The sequence below is a fragment of the Anastrepha ludens genome, chromosome 6 (genome assembly GCF_028408465.1).
Source record: "Anastrepha ludens isolate Willacy chromosome 6, idAnaLude1.1, whole genome shotgun sequence".
Taxonomy (NCBI): domain Eukaryota; kingdom Metazoa; phylum Arthropoda; class Insecta; order Diptera; family Tephritidae; genus Anastrepha; species Anastrepha ludens.
Window position 1 is genome coordinate 48,368,358 of NC_071502.1, and position 23,815 is coordinate 48,392,172.

General features: G+C 37.8%; 1 protein-coding gene across 1 annotated transcript; it reads right to left on the reverse strand.

The window, feature by feature from the left end:
- Nucleotides 1-19,214: 19,214 nt before the first annotated feature.
- On the reverse strand, nt 19,215-21,014 carry LOC128867050 (piggyBac transposable element-derived protein 4-like). Its single transcript, XM_054108145.1, has one exon. The coding sequence runs from the start codon at nt 21,012-21,014 to the stop codon at nt 19,215-19,217; it is 1,800 nt and encodes a 599-aa protein (XP_053964120.1).
- Nucleotides 21,015-23,815: the final 2,801 nt, after the last annotated feature.

The window sequence follows — 23,815 nt, forward strand, 5'->3', positions numbered from 1 at the left end:
AGGCACCCCTCGTAGGAGAATTTAGAAATAATCAAACTTACTTGACCTTATTAATTTTAATTTCCCATGAAGATATTTCAGCGTTTTGAGTTCTATGAGTTTTTAGATATATACCCTATGATCTAAAAGTACCAGGAATATTTACTATAAACGAACCGCGCACGTGGGAACCGGTTGGACTGTAAGGACTGTTGGTAGGCTTGTAAGACACACTTCTGTCATTATTTATCCATTTTGAGGCGTTTGAGAGATGCTGTACGTCACAAACGGCCGGATATGTAGGCAAACAATTCTTGAATTTTGCATGATGATAAAGCGCCATCGTACCAATTATTTGACCAAACACCAAGTAAATACCATCGAACAAGCACCGCATTCACCTGATATGCGACATCATAAGTTGAAGTTACCACTTCGTGGAAGGAGATTTCAGTTGAAAGAGGGCATCAAAGAGGATGCGATAAAGGCGCTGAAGGCCATCCCTTCGTCGGCCTACCAGGGGTGCATGGAAGACTGGTTTCTTTTTTTTTTTTTGCTGGGAGGTTGGGTTAAAAATTCCTTCGCACCATATACATATTTAGTAACCGTCGCTACTACGTGTGTGGTGATTCCAATAAAAATATCCCTCCTCTTCTCTTGGATTTTTCCCTCCAGCCCGGGACTGCTTCCACATTGCTTCGAGGTAGAGGGCAAAAACGGCGTCATAAGAAGGGCACTTACTTACTCATCATGCGTCGAGGGTCACCTGTTTTGAGAAACCTATGCTCAATGCTCTTCAGCATAACTTTCCATATCGCGCTTCTTTTTTCAAATAATATCCATTTTTCTTCGTCTATAATCATTTTCTCGATAATTTCTTCAGGTGTAAATACACCAATAGCTCGTTGCAGGCCGGTTCTCTCTACATTCCACCTCTCGCATTTAAAGAAGGTGTGCTTCGCATCATCATACTTAGTATCTCCATATATGCAGTTTGGTTGGCTCACTTTTCCCATTCGCCACAGAAACTTGCGAAAGGACCCATGTCCAGACAAAAACTGTGTGAGGTAATAGTTAACCTCACCGTGCTTTCTTTCTACCCACTTTTTTAGATCGGGTATTAGTCTCGCTGTCCATCTACCATAGCGTTCAGAGTTCCATCTTACCAGCCAAAGTATGAGCATTTGAAATCTAATATCGGAGAAGCGTGGTGTGTTTTTGCCTCCCATCTCCGTTTGCGCTCCTGTGTTAGAATATCTATAGGGATGGTTCCGCTGATAACTAATACCGCTGCTTCAGATACTGCTCTGTATGACGAAGCCACTCTGAGAGCGCAGGTGTGTTGCACAGATTGCAAAGTTTTCGCCGGCATTGCACCCTTAGCGAATCTGCCCATATTTTGCATCCATATAAGAGAATCGAGTTCATCGTATCCATTAAAAGTTTTCGCTTGTTCTGCGTTGGACCTCCAAGGTTTGCCTTGAGCTTACTTAACATGCCGCTTACTTTGGCAGCTCTTGTGGCAGCATGGTTTATATGCGCCCAGTAAGTTAGCCTTGTGCCTAATTGCACTCCTAGGTACATGACCACTATTTTTGCCGATAAAGCGTTATCGAGTACTTGTATGTCTACTTCTAATGATATACGTGTGTTCATTAGAAGGATTAGCTCTGTTTTCTCTGTGACCAGCTTTAATCCATGGTCTTCTAGCCACGTCTGAGCTCGGATCATCACCTGATTTAACTTCCTTTTGGCTTCGTCAGTGTTTCGAGCGGTTATTACAGCTGTAATGTCATCTGCGTATCCCACTAAATGCACATCTTCAGGCATCTCTATTCGAAGGATTTCATCGTACCTTGTTTGGTCTTACACCCTTCTCGCGTTTCGTATAAGAGCACGCGATTGCTTAGATAACTGAGAATAATCTTCAATAGATTATTCGGGATCTTGAGTTTTACCTTTAAGGCTTCAATTACGTCGTCCCAACTTAAACTGTTGAAAGCATTTGAGTAAAGCCATGTCAAGTGATCCTCGAAAATTTCACTAAGTCACGGATTTTAGGGGAAGATGTCTCGTTGTGTAGTCAAAGTCATGTTAACGCTGTTCTATAAATATTTCGCGGAAATTCCAATTTTAGCAATTGTTATTAACAATCAAAATTTTAAGCAAGATAAAATTGAAAAATGAATTCCTCCAAAACTACAATAGATAATGACGTGAAATTTTGCATACCATTCAAGTATTGTCTGTACTATTTTTCAAGAGTTAATAACTCTTTTTATTTTGACAAAAAGATAAATAAATAATAACTTTTTGTAATCAGTTGCATTTTTTCATGTTTTCTTCACGCTATTAAACAATCGGACTTACGCATAATTGTGCTGAAAACGCTTACCTTTAATAATCTGAAAATAGAATTTTGTACTTTTACTTCATTTCCGAGATATTGACTGTTTTGTGACTTGATGCGCTCGACGGTAGCATTGCTGCCATCGGCTGATCGGTCGCGCGGCGGCTTGAGGGACCGCGCAAACTGAAGCAGCGAGCACGTTTCTTCTTTCAGTCCTACTCAAAGTGCAGAAAGTGAGACGTCGTTGAAAATTTATGGAATCAGGCATGAATTAAAAAAATGTTAAGTAAATTTTCAGGAGAATATGGGCGATTTGATAAAACAGTGTGTCTGCGAAAATTCGACGCCCCATTGTTTTTTGCGTGATTGCAAAGCATGTCCCGGAGTATCAGCAGTCATGGAACACATTAAACAAACTTTGACCGAAAATGAAGTTGAAGAAATCACATACAGTCAATGTGTGAACACTGACCGGTAACTGCGTAATTCAAAAAATACCACGTGTCCATGAAGGGCGTTTTGTAAACCTTTATGAGGCGTTTAAAAGCACTTAGTGGGAAGTGGCTAAATAAAAAAATCTGCATTTTCATTATAGTACATCATGCATGATTAAGAATATTTCCATTATAGATGCGACATTGTGCAAGAAACAGAGAAAGCAGCAAAGTTTGTAAAAACACTTGGTGCCGATTTATCTGCAGTCCGTAAACATGATTTCTTATCGAAAATTCAAGCAGCATATTTTGTTGAGAAAGTAATACTGTATCCGATGAAGAATATTTTTCAGTTAAGAAAATTACACTTTCCAGATTCAAGTTGTAATCCAATCCCATCATTGGTCTAATACTCAAGCTACTCTCCATCCTTATGTTATATATTATCGCAAAGATGGAGTAGCTTATCATCTTAGTTTTGTGATAATATCTGGAAAATTGACTCTTGACGCGAATTCTGTCCATTTATTCAATGCACGACATGCGAAGTATTTGAAAAAGAAATTTGGATGTAGAAATGTGAAAAAAATTGTTTACTTCTCCGATGGGGCAGGTTCACAGTACAAAAACAAATTTAATGTTTTAAATTTATATCATCATAAGAATGATTTTGCGATCGACGCTGAATGGAATTTTTTCGCAACGTCTCATGGAAAAGGAGCGTGCGATGGAGTTGGAGGAGCTCTGAAGAGATTAGCACATAAAGTAAGTATGCAACGTGTAAGCGGGGATCATATAAGTAACCTTGAAGCTCTCTATGAATGGGCGAAAATGCTTTCAAAACAATCAATTTTGATTTTTGCTCTTAACTTGAGCATGATGCTCATGAAAAAAAATATCAAAGCCGCATCAAAGGAGGTGTAGCGATAAAAAATACGCGGCAATATCACCAGTTTCAACCTACGATTGGAAAAAAAATTCAAAGTCGAATTTTTTCAAAAGACGATTCTTTGTTTGAAAATACTATCAGCAAATAAAAGAAAGAAACGTAAATAAAACTGTCGTATTATGGTAAAAATGTACTATAGTTGGAATCTTTCGGACTTTTAATACAATATAATTATTTTAATGAAATTAGTTGTACACTGCTTCAGTTTGTGCGGACCCTCAAGCCGCCGCGCGACTGATCAGCCGATGGCAGCAATGCTACCGTCGAGCGCATCAAGTTACAAAACAGTCAATATCTCGGAAATGGAGTAAAGGTACAAAATTCTATTTTCAGATTATTAAAGGTAAGCGTTTTCAGCACAATTATGCGTAAGTCCGATTGTTTAATAGCGTGAAGAAAACATGAAAAAATGCAACTGATTACAAAAAGTTATTATTTATTTATCTTTTTGTCAAAATAAAAAGAGTTATTAACTCTTGAAAAATAGTACAGACAATACTTGAATGGTATGCAAAATTTCACGTCATTATCTATTGTAGTTTTGGAGGAATTCATTTTTCAATTTTATCTTGCTTAAAATTTTGATTGTTAATAACAATTGCTAAAATTGGAATTTCCGCGAAATATTTATAGAACAGCGTTAACATGACTTTGACTACACAACGAGACATCTTCCCCTAAAATCCGTGACTTAGTGAAATTTTCGAGGATCACTTGACATGGCTTTACTCATTTCTAATATCCAGTGTGGCTAGTAATACTAAACGTTTGGAGTATTGATTACCTGCCTGGGCATGTTCTACGCTAGGTATTACATCGTGGATGGCTCCTAAGGTAGTTCTGCCACTTCTAAAACCATGCTGCCTGTCAGTAGGGTCGCCACTGTTCTCTATGGCTTCGCTAAGCCTATGCTTTATCAGTTTCTCAAAGAGTTTTCCTGCGCTATCCAGCATACATAACGGTCTATACGCGGACGCTAATGTTGGGTCTCCCTTTCCCCTACTGATTAGTACTAGTTTCTGTTTTTTCCATATTTCTGGAAAAATTCCTTCTTTTAGGCATGCATTGTACATGTTTAGCAGCAAAAAAGGGCATTCGATTGCCAATATTTCTGCAACTATGCCATCAGGTGTTGGCGCTTTATTGCATTTCATTGCCCTTGCAGCATCCATAAGTTCTTCTTCTGTGAATGCGACAGGTTCCGTTGCTTCATACTCGAGTTCTTCCCTCTCAGCACAGTGTGTTCGGAAGAGTGTGTCGACTATTTTGCTTACCACTTCGGTTTCCATATCAGCAGCAGGGGATTTGGCTCCTAGCTTTTTCATAACGATTTTGTAGCCCAACCCCCATGGGTTATTGTTTAGATCGTTGCGTAGCTCTTCCCATTTGTCTTTTTTGCTTTGGTTTATAGCTTTCCTCAATTCTTTTCTGCTCTTTTTGTATTCTTCGGATTCCGTTATCGCCGGGCCCAATCTTCTGGCTCTAGTATACTTTTTACGCTTATGGATGCACATATCTCTAAGTTCTGCGATCTCATGTGTCCACCAGTATACAGCATTTCTTTTTTTGTTCTTATCTATTTTAGGCATAGATGCGTTGCAACCTATAGTTGCATTGTTGTCTTGACTAGTGTTTTTGCTGTACTATTCGTACAGATCGTCGTTTTATTTTCGTCAGTAGTTGCCAGGAGCGTCGCCGGGTTTAGCTTGTTTATGTTCCATTTGTGTGTACTTTTATTTCGATTTTTGCGCACTCTTTGGTTTTTCATTTCAATGCAAAACGTGATATATTGATGGTCACTCCCATTGCAATCTTCCAGGACTCTCCAGTCTTTAGTAAGACTGGGTTAAACGTTAACATATGTGCGTTGCTTCAGACGGCTCATATTTTGAAGGAGATAAAATAAATTTGGCTAAAATTTAATTCTGTTCGGTTTTACTTAAACATTCCCTGTACTTTCTGATCATAGGGTACGGGGGGTGCCTTTTATATTTCGGGATTTGGCAACCCTGGTGTTACAATCTGGCAAGTGACAGCTGTATCGCAAAGTTTGACATTTTTGGCTTTTACGTACTCAGAACGTTTTGAAATACCAGCGCTATTTGTGTTGCTTACAGTAACTAAAAAGATTCATCTCGGACCAAAAATGGAATTAAATCGCGAACATTTTCGTGCGATTATTTTTTACAACTTTCGACGTGGATTAACTCAGCAACATTGCATGGATGAACTTAATTCATTTTTTGGCGATGAAGCTCCATCAAGGACCAATGTTTATCGAAGGTATGGTGAATTTAATCGTGGTCGTAGTTCACTCCAAGACGAATTTCGTGAAGGTCGTCCAAAATCAGTTGTTGTTCCGAAAACCATTGATGCTGTGCACGAACTGATATTGCAAGATCGTCAGGTGACCTATCGTGAGCTTGAGACAGTCTTAGGCATTAGTGGGCCCAGCATACATTCAATATTGCATAAACATTTGACTGTCAAACAAATTTGTTCGCGTTGGATCCCACACAGTTTGTCAATCGCTCAAAAAAAGGCTCGTGTCGATTGGTCGAAGGAAATGCTCGCAAAATACGATCGCGGGGCTTCGAAACACGTCTATGACATCGTGTCAGGCGATGAATCATGGATTTACGCGTATGAGCCCGAAAGTAAACAGCAGTCGACTGTATGGGTGTTTCAAGTTGAGCCAAATCCAACAAAAGTTGTTCGCGCACGAAGGACTTCCAAGCAAATGATCGCCTGATTTTTCGGAAAAACTGGACATGTCGCAACCGTACCACTAGAACAACGGAGAACAGTAAATTCTGAGTGGTACACAACAATTTGTTTGCCAGTTGTCTTCCAAGAAATTAGGAAAACCAATCGCCAAAGACAGATCACTCTTCAGTATGACAATGCGAGCTCTCACACATCGGCTCAAACAACTGCATTTTTGAGCATCCAAAACATCGAATTAATGGGTCATCCGCCGTATAGTCCTGACTTGGCACCGAATGACTTCTTTTTATTCCCGTACGTAAAAATAAACTGAGAGGTCAACGTTTTTCGACACCTGAAGAAGCGGTTGCGGCATTCAGAATGCGTGTTTTGGAGGTACCTCATTCAGAGTGGCAAAAGTGCTTCGACAATTGGTTCAAACGCATGAAAAAGTGTACAGATCTTCATGGAGAATATTTTGAAAAACAATAAAGTGATTTTCGATGATTAAAATTTGTTTTCGTTCTGTAATCCCGACATATAAAAGGCAGTTTGTAGCTGTAAGAAATTCAAAGAATCTGCTTCTGAGAGTTCTACTTTAACAGAATGAGAGGTGGTCATTTTTGCAAGCCATAGACATAGCGCTACTTCAATTTTGTGAGGCGAAATAGATACAAGTGTTCTGTACACAAGTTTGGAGTTCGTTATTAGTCGTACAGCGAGTTGAACAAATATGTTTATCCTTAACTCTACAGATAGATAATATATATAATAAGTTAATGTTGTTTAAAAAATTCGCGACGCTTCATTAAATTTTGTTGAAAATAAAAGCTAATTACTTTTGCTCTTAAGCTGTCCTCAAATACCCTGCATTCAGCATTTTTTTTACGCTCTCAAAATCTATGATTTTGAATTACTTAGAGAACGGTAATCTTGTGAATACTACCTCACTTTTCTACCTAAAAAGAAATGCACAGACCCATCTTTAGTCGACTTTGAAACATTAAGCAGCATATCTGCCAATTCTTCATACTTCAACTTTTTCGTGCTAAAAATAAATTATTACTGCGTGTTGCCTGCTAAAATTCAGTTTCGCAATAAATTTCCGTGAAAGCCGAAACAAAACCGCAAAGTAAATAAACAGAAAATTGTACTTTGCACTTTCACTGTTGCTCTCGCGCTTTTGTTTTAAGAGCTTTGCGTCGGTACATCAGAATTGCGGCTTAATCTGTAGTTGCTGCTTATTTCATGGCTCATGTGTTATAAATTATAGAAAATGCAAGTAAAGTGAATGAAAGCAGAAAGAAAGCTGCCAGCAGCGTTTGTGCTAATTTGTTTCTACATGAAAACTTTCGAAACATCTTTCTTCCCTTTTTTTTATTATTTAGCTACACTTCACCTTTCACTTATTTGAAAGCGCGAAGATGAAAATGCAGCAATACAGAAGAAATAGGAAATAAGCTGATTAGTAATCCATATTGGTGTGATGCAGTGTTGTAAAGAAAAAGTGCTAAGCCACGATAATGGCGAAACTGTCAAAAATAAGATAAGACTTGGTTCCAATAAAATAAAACAGACATTTGCTCGCATCCATTTGAAGTCGCATTAAGTATGGCATTAAAAGCGTTGAGCAGATTGGAAATAATCGCTGTAGTCGGCTTCTACAAGCGCTAGACGTGATTACCCTGCAGGGAAATGCATTGGTATCAAATAAGGTTTTTGTGTGCTAGAACGATTTACAGTCTCTGACTCTTGTACGCTGTACCGCGCTGAAATGTCTTCCACTTGTCACGTCCGTAGTACAGATTAGCAAATGATTCACATCGCTAATCAGCTGCCCTTACAAAATCACTTGAAACTCCACCAAACCAAAGACTAAACATTCGCATATGTATGTATAGAAGAGCAGTCTCGTCATCTCCTAATCAAACTTCCCTTAAACCTGACAAAAAAGAAATTTCTTGATAACCCATCAATAGTCCGCAACCCACGTTCTCTCAATGTGGAGTATAGTAGTCATAGCATTACTATGAAGAGTACGTATGCCTTTTTATTGCTATATATATATAGAGATAGTAATAGAGATAGAGATAGTTATAGAGATATAGATAGTTATAGAGATAGAGATAGAGATAGTAATATAGACAGAGATAGAGATCGAGATCGAGATAGAGATAGAGATAGAGATAGAGGTAGAGATAGAGATAGAGATAGAGATAGAGATAGAGATAGAGATAGAGATAGAGATAGAGATAGAGATAGAGGTAGAGATAGGGCTTGAGTCTCCGCTTAACCTTCCCTCCCATTGTGAACAGCATCAACTCTATTTCCAAAGAGCAGGTAGAGCTTACTCTAAGCACGATACATTGGCAATGCTCACAGCGAACTGTATGCGTTTACAAAATTGTGCTAGCTCACAAATGAACTTTTTTCACTAGCTCAGATTTTTCCGGCAGAGTATGCTTCTGGCAAATGCCACAATTAATTTCTCACTTGCTTACGAAACAATACAAAAATACAAAAAATAGAAACAGCATTACAAGCCAACCATAGTGCAATTAAAATGTCTCTTAATCCCTTTATTCAATTCGAAATTGTGGTTTTAAAGTAGCGCAATTAAAAGTCAGTTTCTTTCATTATCCACTTTATTCCTTGCAAAAGTACTAATTTTTCAGCATTTTTTGAGAATTTACTTGCGGCTGACGATTGTGCATTTCAATGGAATCGTAAGCTATAGTTGTAAGCTAGTTTTTTTTTTTACTCTTATTGGGTGTTTGTCTTTGTAATTTAATTTAAATTCATTTAGGTTTCTTTCTGAGCATTTTTTCTTTGCGGCATGTTTGAACTCTTTAACTTTAATTTTCACTTTCACCTTAGTACATCGCCCCGTGTGACAGCGTTTGAGAGATCTTTTATGTAAAAAGTCATTGCTGTGGCTTTTTATTAGGATGGAAGGGAAAAAGTTTCTTTGCTTTGTTTTATTTCTGTGAACTTGTAGTCGTTTGTTCTACGGATACATCAGTAAAAATGTATGTTTATGTTTGTAAACTCGGAATTCAGCTGAGCCAATTTTAGCCACCTGTTGTTCATGAAATTATAGTTGTTCTGACTACAAGGGCTCAGATTTTTATTGGGGATTTTTCAAGTGCTTTAAATGTTGAAGTTCTCGGAAATACTTTTCCCAGCTCATCTAACGTGTGCATGACTTTGGGTTTTATAAATTTGATATAATGAAGCAAATGTATATATTTTATATATCTCTATGGAGCTCAAATATATTTGCATGTAGTCAATTCTGTAAAGGACCAAGTAAACGGGCTGTTTGAGAAAAACTTGATGCGTTATAATGTAAAACGTTTTCTGCAATTTCGCTGCAATGAAAAAGCACAATTTTCACAATACATCCTAAGTAAATCTTTTAAAAGCTTTTTTTTATTGAATAATAAATTGCTAAGAGCATTAAATGGAATAATTTTAAAGATAAGATCATCATCATCATCGTTGCATCACAGTTCGGGGTGAATGATTGCTTCTGTTAAAATTCGCCTCCGCGTCACTCGGTCTTTAGCTTTTCTTTGACATTAGATATGCTTTTTTCTCGGCCGGCCTCTTCTTCCATCGCCTTGTGGATTTTTTTTCGAAGATCTTATATACAGTTCTATTACTACTCATTCGAAAAATGTGACTGTACCATCGAATTGTTTACGCTTAACTAATCTGATAACATTTGTTCTACTGATAAGTGTGTCTAACTCGTCATTGTTCCGAATACGGAAGGGTACAATTAATTTACAATACAATTCTTTATAAGAATCTTCCTTTCAAAACAAATTAATTTGTAGAGTTCATTTGATTTAAGTACCCTGACTTCGCACCCGTATGAGAGTGTAGGGTCTTATGACGTTTGTATAATTATACCTATATTCGAAGCTACAGGTTTCTGGAAAGTAGTCTCGACTTCATCTGCTTTGTATCCGCGAAGTAAGATTTATTTGGTAAATAAATAGATTAGGTTAGGTTGAAGCGGCTGTCCCCTACGTGACACACTTAGGCTCATAGCCCATAGTGATGTTGCATGGGGAACTTGCCCGTATCTCTTCTAAAACCATTGTGACCTTATCAAAAATTTTATAAGACCCTTGATTCTGACAGAGCTAAGATCTTCCATTTCATTAAACCATTGTCTACCCAAAATGGTGAGTCTACGTCTGGATAGAGCAGGACAGCGACACAAAAGGTGAGATGTAGTCCGATGCCGTCGACGTTTTTAGGGGTGCTACCCCTTCTGGAGTTCACGTGCCATCTGGAGGGATGGAGACAGCAAGATTAATTGTCTTATGACAGGACCGGCCTTGCTTCTCCCGAGTTTAGTTGCGAGGCGGGTCTATTTCTGACACTAGACGTGGATGGGATGTCATCGCCAACTTGTCTTGAGACAGGATTGGGATGGTGATGAGTAATACGCCTTGCTGCCTTCACGGCAGCCCCTGAAGGGACGGAGCAAAAGCTGGGCCCTGGCTTAGCCACAGGCTTGACACCACTCGTGACCTGACATTCCCGTATGATTGGGTCTTGTCTTGATTGTACCCTTATCCGAGGCTAGGGTTTTTTTATTCGTTTTCATTTCATAATCGTGTGCGCTGCTCGCTATGGTGAGCGTGGCGGACTAAATTTTTTAGGGGGAAAAGGAGAAACGTCGACCATGGCAGTCCCCTCTACCATGGCAAGGTCATTCTACCTCATGAGGTTACATAGTTTCAGGAGAGCGCCGTTAAACACAGTCGGATACCCCTGACTGCAAACCATCCAGTGGGCACGGTAAAGCATAATACCCTGTATTAGGGGGACCAGAGGAAGGATATGATGGGATGCCAGGGTTAGGAACAACAGGGAGACTATCGTCCATACGGGGATCTCCTTGTGGTGATTGGATGGCCAATTTCGTCGTTCCGTGGATGGATGGCTAGCCAATCCCCAAATATGAAGCTTCCCTCTTAGTTTGTGGTGACTTAGACCTCCTGATATGAGAGTTAAATCTCTACTTAAACTTCATCCCCGCGGCAAGGAGACCAACATGATGAGGAAGATAATAAATAAACAACTAAACTTCTTAAAAATAATTTTGTTTGCTGTTCTCAATGCTTCGGGAATCGCCATTATAGGGCATCTTTTAATTAAACTGAATTTCAAATAATACAAAATCCTTTGCGAAACTTAGAAACTGTACTAAGGCAAGTATTAGTGGAGGTACCACTAAATTTGAAATATAATAGACTACAAAAACAACCAAAAATGTCTAACATTAACTAACCAAGCCATTTGTCAATTAAATTTACATCGAATTGGCTTACTTGTGCACACAACAACGCAAACTCAAATATCTACAATTCAACTACTTTCTCATTAGCGCATTTTGCACCAAAAAGGAGCACAAAAAGCAAAAATACATTCATTAATTTCAATTATTCAGTTGAAGTACTTGCGCAAATTTCTTGGCTCAGTTGAGAAGTAAATCTGCAATGAGCTACATTCAGCTCAGGAATAAGAGCGTCAATAAGGCGTTCGACCTTGAAACCAAAAACCGCAACGCTAATTGCAAACGTAAACTAGCGCAAAAAAAAGATTCAAAAGCGAAAATATGAAAAATAATCTGACCATTTTTCATTCTCTGACATGCGCCTTTCCGAATTTTCTTCTTTAACTTTCACCACGGAGAATAGAGTAGGGGCGAAGAAGCGGACGAGCATGAATAAGTAGCAACGGCAAAAAAATTATAACTACTCACAGTTCAGAAGCAAAGTGAGGTGGCGTACAAGTGCATAAAATATTTTAACTCAAAAGTGTTCAAAATGAAGAAAAAAATCAAAGGAAAAAAACACTGGTCTGTGTGGTGCGACGTTGATTGGTGCACGGCTGCAAAGCTGTTGGATGCTACCAATCGTTTATTACCTGCTTATGGTGTTTTCCTTTACTTAGAGGTTTATATGTGTGTGTGCATATAAGTATTTACTGCAAGCTGATTTTTCGTTACAATCTTACGCCAACATACACTCGTTCTCTCAGAAATGAAATATGGTCAGCGCTGACTTCAGTTTCTCACCTAAAAGTTGACAATAATTAATCATTGTTAGCAAATACGCGTAAATAGCGAAGTAATAGGGGGAGCAAATGAAATTTTGGTTTGTCCAAGTACTACGTACGAGCACAAGCCACCCACGCACTTTGAATAATTACGTGGTAAATTACTCGAGCTTTAACACCACTCGCCAAACAAAATCGAAATTAATTACAAAACGCAAAACCATTAGTCATTTGTGTGTGTGACCTTCTATTTTTCACATTTTTACAATGGCAGTGCCACCAAAGAAAGCGGCGAATATCTTTCGCGCTACTCCGCTACCTTATCAACCGAGCAGCTTATGCGAACCCATGAAGTTGATTGTGCTTGTGGCACAAATTTTGAAATGCGTATCTGCGTCCTCTTTCACTTCGTCACACTGCTTTGCCCTATTCTAACGCCAACAACTATGCGCGTGCAAGCGAAAAGTGCTCGAAATTGTAATTTGCCCTAAACATTGTTTCCGTTCATGCTCTCTTTTCAAACCCTATCCCAATGCGTAATTGCATTTAAAATCGTTAGCTTTTTGGTAGAGCAGCAGCGGCTTCATTTATGCTAACAACTTTTGAAATGACTAAGCAGAAAAAGAAAGTGTTAAGCAAAATGGGCAAAAAAAAAAAAAACAACAAAAAATTGTTTGAAAACAAAAAATGCATTTGAAGGATGGATCTGTGAAGTCTCACTGCTACTGGCAGCAACAATTGAAATATCCAATAACTAAAGAAACACTAGCTGCTGTCATTGTTGTTGGTATTGCTGCTGCTACTCGCTCCTTGGTTACTCAGCCATTTCAATTCCCCTAAAATCATTCCAATTCCTTTACTTTGATAAAACTGACAGCTTATGCTTACCAAATTTTCAATTCTCTGGCGTAAGCTGTTTATTTGCCAACACATTGATTTTAATTTCGTTTCGTAGCATCGCTTGAAGCTTTTGGGGTTTAAGGAAATGCTGATTAGTAAATTGGTAATTGCATCATTTTGTTTTAGCACCATGATCTTGCGTATACGAGGTATGCGTGTATATACGAGTATATGAATAGTTGAGGGAGAATTTCTCGCACTTTTACCTCATGGGACTCGCCCCATATATTATAATAGGACTATGAATAAGTTCGTGCGGTTTTTTTTCGAAATTTGAAACTTCATTGACGTAAAATGGTTACAAATTTAATATTCAAAATATTGTCCATCGCTTACTACTACTTTTTCCCATCTTTCTGGCAATTCACGGATTCCCTTTGTGAAAAATTCGGTCGGTTTTGCCGCAATCCACGAATCGATCCATTTTTTGACTTCATCGTAATTACGGAAGTGCTGGTCAGCCAGGCCATGTTGCATCGATCGGAAGAGATAGTAATCGGATGGCGCAAGGTCTGGACTATACGGCGGGTGGGGTAGGACATCCCATTTGAGCGTTTCTAAGTATGTTTTGACCACTTGTGCAACATGTGGCCAAGCATTGTCATGTTGCAAAATAACTTTGTCGTGTCTATCGGCGTATTGCGGCCGTTTTTCTCGCAGTGCTCGGCTCAAACGCATCAATTGTCGTCGGTAGACATCCCCCGTAATCGTTTCATTCGGTTTCAGTAGCTCATAATACACAACACCCAGCTGGTCCCACCAGATACACAGCATAACCTTCAGGCCATGAATATTCTGCGCCGACGTCGATGTTGAAGCATGGCCAGGGTATCCATACGTTGCCCGACGTTTTGGATTGTCGTAATGGACCCACTTTTCATCGCCAGTCACAATTCGATGCAAAAAACCCTTTCTTTTGTGCCGTTGAAGCAGTTGTTCGCATGCCATAAAACGGCGTTCAACGTCTCTTGGCTTCAATTCATACGGCACCCAATGGCCTACCTTTCGGATCATTCCCATGGCTTTTAAACGTTTGGAAATGGTTGATTGATCAACTCCCAAAGTTTTTGCAACCTCTTCTTGCGTTTGAGCCGGATCTTGATCGAGCAATTCCTCCAATTCGGTATCCATGAACTTTGGCGGCGCACCCTCGCGTTCTTCGTCTTCCAAGCCAAAATCACCACTTTTAAAGCGTGCAAACCACTTCTGGCACGTTCGCTCAGATAGAGCATGCTCACCATAAACTTCCACCAAGATACGATGACTTTCGGCTGCTTTTTTCTTCATATTAAAATAATGAAGAAGAATTCCCCGCAAAAACACATTATTTGGCACGAAATTCGACATTTTCAAGTGTGGTAAAAATATTGTTGTTTACGCTTCAAATAAAAAACTTATACTGACGTTTGTGCCTTACGACAGTAGCTCTCCAATGAATGTTTGGAAATGTGGATCGATGGAATAATAATCAAGTTACGCCATCTGTTGTAAAACCGCACGAACTTATTCATAGTCCCATTATAAGGGCACTTCGATAAAATATTTCACTTATTCTTACCGCAGGATTTTTGCAGATAAGCTAAGATGAGCTAAGAGCTAAGATAAGCTTGGATAAAATAATATTAGGTAATAAAAGGAAATATAAGAGAAATAAGATAGGATTAAATACATAAGTTAACATAAAATGATATTAGGTAATATAATATAAGATAAGGAGGATAATATAAGATAAAAAAATATAAAATAGAAAAAATAAGAAAAGAAAAGATAACACAAGATAATATGTGAAGATATAAACACACAATATTAGGTAAGAAAGATAAGATAAGATAAGATAAGATAAGATAAGATAAGATAAGATAAGATAAGATCAGATAAGATAAGATAAGATAAGATAAGATAAGACAAGATAAGATAAGATAAGATAAGATAAGATAAGATAAGATAAGATAAGATAAGATAAGATAAGATAAGATAAGATAAGATAAGATAAGATAAGATAAGATAAGATAAGATAAGATAAGATAAGATAAGATAAGATAAGATAAGATAAGATAAGATAAGATAAGATAAGATAAGATAAGATAAGATAAGATAAGATAAGATAAGATAAGATAAGATAAGATAAGATAAGATAAGATAAGATAAGATAAGATAAGATAAGATAAGATAAGATAAGATAAGATAAGATAAGATAAGATAAGATAAGATAAGATAAGATAAGATAAGATAAGATAAGATAAGATAAGATAAGATAAGATAAGATAAGATAAGATAAGATAAGATAAGATAAGATATGATAAGATAAGATAAGATAAGATAAGATAAGATAAGATAAGATAAGATAAGATAAGATAAGATAAGATAAGATAAGATAAGATAAGATAAGATAAGATAAGATTAGAAATGTGTGTAAGTTTTCATCAGCACCCCGTCCCTTGAAATTTGAAATTGAAATTTGAAAAGGACGAGCCAAGGAGCACCAGGAGATTTGGTGCCTCCTAAAATACTCAGGCTAAAAAGCCCATTGTATTTAAAGCTCTTGAAAGGGGGTAAATAGTCAAGGAGAAGAGGAGAAAAGTAGCATAGAAAGAGATAGGAAAGAATAGAGACAGAGATAGAGATAGTTAGTCCTGTGAGAGTTTTCCAGATTCTTTGGCAAACCTGCAAATATCCTCCAGTTTTAGAGAACGAATATTGCCCATTCTCATTACATCAGAACCCAAAACTCGTAGTCGTGCTCTAGCAAAGGCAGGACACTCACAGAGAAAGTGCTGAGTGCTATCCGCCTCCTCCAAGCACGATAGGCACATTGGGTCCTCAATGATTCCAATAGTGGTCATATGCTGACCCCGTGGGTTATGTCCTGTAATGATACCGACCATCAACCGAACGTCTTTCCTTCCAAGTTTTAGTAGAAAGTTTGACAGTTTTCTGTTCGAACTTGTCACAAAACATTTTGCAGTTCTGCCGCGTTCCAGACCGGATCATCGCTCTTTATGTAGATTGCCTACATAATCACTGATCCAATTGATGATTCCGGTGGAACTGATTCCGAGTAATGGCTCTGGCCCCTGTGGGGGCACCGCTGATCCACGGTTGGCCAACTCATCGGCAATTTCGTTTCCTTGAACACCGGAATGTCCCCGAACCCATATAAGTACAAGCCTGTTATGTCTTGCAGCAGAATTAAGCTTCTTCTTACCTTCTTGAACAATCTTTGAGGTTTGCTTCGACTTCTCCAAGGCCTTCAGTGCAGCCTGACTGTCACTGAAAACTCCAATCTGTTTCCCGCTCTATCTCCTCTCGATTATCCATTCGGCTACTTTTAGGATGGCAAAGACTTCTGTTTAGGAAACAGTTGCCATTTCCCCCATAGCATAGTGATACTTATTACTATCGTTTAAGTACCATCCGGCTCCAGACCTTATTTCATTCTTGGACCCATCGGTAAAGAAAATATCCGTCAAACCTCTGAAACAAATGAAATTGTGGGTATCAGGTCATCTTTAGGTGCCAAAAACAGTGGATACTGCTCAGATAGCAACTTAAAGATTTCTCTGTGTTCCGAAGTTCCGTCTTTGTCCCAGAAACCATATTTATGGAGTCCGCACATTGCTTTTATTGCTTCCTGTTGTATCTTAAGATCCAGGGGAGCAAATCAAGCATAGCATTTAGGGCATCGCCAGAGGTTGTACTCAAGGCATCCGTGATGCATAAACTAACACTTCTTTGCAGCCTGTATAGTTCCCGGATTATGGACTTAACCATGCTCCGTCGCCACCAGACCACAGAAGCGTAAGTGATGTTTGGTCTGATGAGTGCTGTGTATATCCATGGGACCACAGCAGGTTTCAGACCCCAGGTTTTACCAAAGGCTCTACGTCATTGCTGAAGAATCCTCAATGCACGATTCACCTTCAGTAAAAAAATTTGAATAAATCTTAAGCATATGTGTTACACTAAAAATACTACATCTATCTGAATTTACTTAAAAAATTTTCACAATACATACTTCCCTTACCTTTACTGATTCTTCTTCTATTTATACACGCGCCTCTGATTTTCTTATTACTTTAACCTAACCGCTTAACAGTCCTCACTTTAGATAATTTCTGGTTCACCGAGATTTATTCTAAAGTAACTCAATAAAGTAATGAAACTTAATAAAACTCATTATCTATAAATTGTAAAAGCTTCAAAAAATTCAGACAAAAAGGCAAAGAGACCAAATAAAATAAAGGCAATCCTTCGGCGTATTTCTTGTGCTGTTTAGTTGGAAAAAATAAACAAACATATAAAAGATACGGCAGAAAGAAGTACACGTCAATATACTGTCTAAATAGGAGAAGGAAAATAAGCAAAATATTAAATGACCGCTTGAAGTAGAATGGAAGAGGACGCAACCAATTAGTAAGACAAAAGCTTACCCTTCTAAAGAAAAAAAGTATTTAGAAACAAAGCGAAAGCAAGAGAAAATAAAATATGCAAGTAAAGGCAACTATAATATTGTTGTTGTTACTTATTAAACAAAAAAAAAAAAAGGGCCTAAGGAGAAATTTTAAAATAAAACGAAAGAAATCTATATATTAGCTACTAGCCATGTTCGACTTCTGTTGCTATGATATGTTTTTTTTTTTTTTTTGCTAAATTACTCGAGATTGCTTGTCGGATTTAAACCTTGCAAAAATGCCAACAGCGCTGCTTTTCGTCACTATTTCACGCAAACAGGCAGCAAAAACATGCGAAAATAGCAAATGTTCATATTTTACGACATTGTCCTTTACATAATCATATACTTATAGATCACCGATAAGAACCACGGAGGCCGAAAAGAGCCGAAGTCACAGCTATTTCATTAATATGGTACAATCCAGTCATACGCTGAAGATGAGTAGCACCCAAAATCGAGAAATCAACCTTTGATTTCTATGAAATAAAGCCTATATGTATATACTTATCACTCTAGGCCACGTCCAAGTTAATTTTGAGCAGCGAGAGTGCTTCTTGAAGTTTTATAGATTAGTGGTTAAAGCACACAAACGGAGTAACAAAATTCTGGGTTTCGTAAACAAAAGTTATGGAGCTATTTTTATTTTTTTTACTCCAAGTTATTGCTGCTGCTTTTTCTTAAACAAGAAGAAATTTTATTATTGTATAATCTTAATCTAAAAAAAGAGGGACCTTAAGAAGCGCGTGCCGTGTTGTGAGTATTGTGTAATTTTTTTTTGTGTTTGTATTTTGCTTTCCTGGTGGCTTATACCGTTATTTGTTAAGACCTACCTCTTCTGAGGCGAGGATAGTTCAGGTGGATTGGTAATCTGTTAGCATATTTTTCGCTGCATCATTTTGTTTCAGCTCTTATCATAAGCATTTTGAGATTAATGCGTATTATTTAATTTTTAATGTGGTTTGGGTGCCCCGATTTTGGTTGAAATCTTTCAATAATGCCCATATTTGTCCTAGCCGCTGCAACGCACCGTTCAAAGGCATACGTCCATATGGGCTTAACGATGGCTTTATATAGTAGGAGCCAACGTCAAAACTAATCTTTGTCCCTTTAGTCAGTATAGGGGCTTGAGTTTTAACTCTTTCAGCCACAGTTTTAATATGATGACTTTATAAATAAAACAATTTGATATTTGGTTTAATAAGGCTTTAATTATTAAGAAAATTTTTTTTTTACAAAAATATCTTTTAAGGTTTTTGAGGTACGAGGTGGTTAGTTTACTAACCACTGTGGCGTTCAGCATAAAACTAATCTAAGCAGTAATGAAAAATAAAATGTTATGTATGTGCAAAATACATGAATAATTTATTTCTTATGAAAATCTACAAAACATGTTTTGTCTTTGCGGATACAAAGGGGGACTTTACAAGTGATACATTGCCAAACAGTACGTGCTGGACTTCTTTTAGTGCTGCATTTCGCGCATCTTCGTGAAGTAGATCGCTCTGGCTGATGCATATTATTTTCCGTGCGTAACTCTGTCGGAACTGAAGGCTTATGACGTTTTATCAGAACTGGTAATGGTGATGACGGTCCAGAGCCACTGAGAGAACGTCTGGAATGCTTGCCGTTCTTCGCCTGAGCTGGTGCTAGTATGCCTTGGTAAACACTTCTGCGAAAGTCTTTTGTATCCAATTGGTCCAATTGTGGGTGGTGTTCTTTCTGGATCTCTTTATATACTAAAATAGCATTCACAACTGCGCAATCCAAGAAGTGAAAAAAAATTCGGTGCCACCATTTGTGCGACTTTCTGTCGATGGCATAAATACTTTTCAACTGGTCGAATTTATCAACATAGTTCATGCAAATGTTGTACTGCATCACAGCTTCAGGACATGCTACTTCAGTCCTGTCTCCATTGCGTTCTCTACGAGTAACAACTCCTGCTTTCGTTGGATCTATATAATTGGTGAGAATGAAAACTGGTCTTTTGTCTTTCCATTTTAGAACCGCAACGTTCGTGTTACTGACCCTGTAATCATACTGTCCCCGTGACAAATCTTTGTCGTCTTTTAGTTTTGGCAGATTTTTGCGATTAGAATTGACAGTGCCACATGCTAATACATTGTCTTTTCGCAGATCGACTTGTAGAAAATAGCTATTAAAGTAATTATCAAAAAATACTTTATGATTTTTATATTTTAAGTCTTCGCAAAACTGACGAACCACCTTTCCACCGAGATCAACCTGTACCTTGTCACCTTCTTTTCCAGTATATATGTCGAAATCTAAACAGTATCCGGACTCTGCACATTTTATCCAGACTTTATATCCGCGTTTTATTGGTTTTTTTGGCATATACTGTTTCAAATAATTGCGGCCCTTGAATTTTATCATACTTTCGTCTATAGCAACTTTTTCTGAAGCATAATAGTTGTTGTCAAAATTTCTTTGCAATATATCCAAGAGAGGTCTAACTTTGTAAAGCTTGTCATAATTAGCAGCGGTTTTATTGGGCATCATGTTGCTATCATTCAAATGCATGTTATTCAGAAGCCAGCCAAAGCGATTGAGTGGCATAAAAGACGATATGTAAGGATCATGCAGGTCAGGGACAGAAGACCAGTAGTTTTTATAACTGGGCATTTTTTTTATACCCATCACCAAATTTAGAGCAAGAAATACTTCTATTTCTTCAGGCGTAGTAGGTGTATATGGCGTTCCTTTTTGCGTGGCGTATAAATTCGTTTGGAAGCAGATTATTTCAACTAGATCCTCTGACCAAAACATGCGAAATAGTTGTGTTGGTGTGACATTCTCCAAATCAATTATATTTGTCGGTACACCTCCACCTCCTATATACTCACTTGGCTCTTCCATTTTGTAGTGTCTCTTCCACTTAGGTTTCACCACTTCAGTTTGATTATGACTGGCTGAAGTTGAAGGCAAGACTAAATTTGACAAAGGAACGTCATCATCCGAGGTAAATCCATCATCTAACTCTGGCTGTAACTCGGGGGGTATGTCACCGAGCACCATCATACTTTGCGATCCATCATTGTTGTCATCTTCATCTGGCTCCACGCTACATACACTCTCACCATCTGATGGTATGTCTTCTAAAAGAAAGTCTGCAATCTCACGTTCATTCAGTACGCGCGGCATTCTGGAATACTAAATACAATAAATTATTTCATTAGTTTAATTACATATGAACAACGAACAAAATATGACCTACTAAAGTCACAGTGGTTAGTAAACTAACCACCGTAATATTTGCGCTATTTATAACTTACCTTTACGAGATTCTTTAAGATTTTATCATAAACCAAGGAAACCAACACTAAATAACAGAATAACACGGAAATTGTAACATAATAAGCACTCTTAGCTTTTTTAATGAATTTCAAACTCTTCCGTTGAAAAATTAACACTGCACTGCATTTTCAAATATTTGAAACAACTCAACCGTCACTTCTATACTTCAAAGATTGCAACGCATTGACAAACAAGGGCATAAGGAAGCATAGTAGTACTGCACACTATCGATAGATGGCGTAAAAATATATTTTAAAAAATCGCGAAAAGGTGGTTTCAAAACTAACCACCAAACCTGAAAGAGTTAAGCCAAATTGTTTGCTTTTAGTGATTATGTGTTTTTGTCACGTGAGAAGCTTGTCCAAATATATGCCCAGGTATTTAACGACATCAGCTTGTGGAAACACCTGGTTAAGTAAGATGGTTGCAGGATAGATTTTCCATTTTAATGTGAACGGGACTTTGGTAGATTTGATAAGATTTACTTGAACTCGCCATTTATTAACCACGTCCCTATCTGAAACTTATACTCTGCCCAGTATGGAGAGAGGATGATAAGACGGCGGACCACTTTCTGTGCTTCTATCTGGATTTCGCCCGAATCAAGCTTAAGGCCTTGGCTCCTTGATACCAAAAGATCTACTCATATTTATTCGGAGGTCGGGTAAATTTAAAGAAAATTAAAAAGAGAGTCCGATAGCAGTATAACGAACTTAATGTTGTCTGAGTGCTGCACTTGGTAGTGGACATACTTCCAGCAGACCTTACTATTTTTGTTGATAGTCAAGTAGCGATCAAGACAACGGCCTCAGCACACATCAATTAAAATTATGTTAAAGAATACAGGAGGTCACGCTCGCATATCCAACTAAACGACATCACACTTTGTTGGGCCGCCGGTCACTCTGGAATGGAAGGAATTGAAAGAGCGGATAAGTGTGCAAAGAAATGGTTTGAGCTTGATCTTCAGCTGGTGGTAGAGGACATTACTGCAGGGACTCGAAAGCGCTCTAGCCAAAACTGAATCTTAAAAGGACAAAAAGTCTACTTGAATTCAACTGGTCAACTACCAGCGCCTTCACAGGTGCTATAACGGGCCATTGCTTTATTGGCACCCTAGCCAGTAGAATGAGTGTACATCACAATGACTTCTGCAGGAGTTGTGATGATGAAGAAGAAATTGAGTCGGTACAACACCTTCTCTGTGAATGTCCAGCACTTCAAACAAAGCCATGCCAAATATCTTAGCGATTATGTCTTTAAAGACCTAGGGAATTTGCAAAATGTCTCACTGAACGGACTATTTACCCTCTTAAAAAGAACAAAGTGGCTTCAGCAGCTTAGTTAGGTTATGGAAATCAAAAACAAGTATCACAATGGGCCTTAGGGCCAACCTAACCTATAAAAGTATAGCTCATATTCATACTACTCATACTACTGAACTAGACAGCTGCAGTAACAAACAGACAAGCAATAAATAGCGTTACTCCGCTAGAATAATTGTGACAATTTTTTTGACCAAATCAGAAAAAGAGTGAATATTGGCATCGTTTTCGTAACTATGTTACGCCAATTGAGCAATAATTTCGGCGCATACCAGAACAGACTGAAACCTTGCAAAACGTGCTCGCCACCAGAATGGTCTTTCGGCCGAGAATATCGTAGCTGTGGCTACCACTGTTGCTGAGAATGAAGAAACATTAAACAGACGGTCGGCCACGCAATTGGGCATCACCAAACGGACCCTACAGCGCAGTTAGTGAAGGACTTGCACATATTTATGTACAAAATGCAAATAGTGCATCAGTTAATGCCTGCTGACCGTCAGTTGTATGTGAATTACTGTTAAACTATCATCAATATCAACATCGTAAAGGACGCCATAAGCGTCGGGGCAGTAAAAAAGTTATTCTCAAACAAAATCATATGATAAATTTTGCCCCATCTTGTATAATAAATACCACTTAAATCAAAATTGGAAAATTTTTCGCTTTTTAATTAGGATTTTTAGAAATTTTAAAGCTCATTAAATTTTAGTAAAAAAGTGCAAGTTTAAAGTGACTCACATTTTTGGTTGATGTTTAATCATATTTTTCCACTGGCAGTATTGCAAATTTTCTCCATATAATGAACGTTTCATTTACTTTTTCTTATTCGAATGGTGAAGATGCCTAAATTCGGCGTGAAAAGTCTGAAATTTTAATGAAGATTTGTCAAATTTTTATAAAGTTTTTGATTTGTATGATATATGCTATATAAGTAGTAACTATGCTTTTATAAAAAATTAACGAAAATTAAAAATAATGAAGAAGAGTAGTCCAAACTATTCAAAATATTATGGTCTTGCATTTTTTTCATCGGTTGTATCATATTACACTTTTTTCTTGTTTAAGAGGTAAGCCAAATCTTATTAATATAACGAAGTTACACTATCCCTCTAAAGGTATCTGCGTAACAAACCTCTAATAATGATTCTAATAACTTAAGTAAGAGTTAGCAATACGCAGGAATAAGTAATTTTTGAGGCATAAAAGTTAACTTCATCAACCTCTTTTGGAGCACAAAGGACTATGAGGTCGCAGTGTAAATCTCAAATCAAACAAACAACCTGTTTTACACGATTGCGTGCGTTGTCTAGCTCTTGCAAA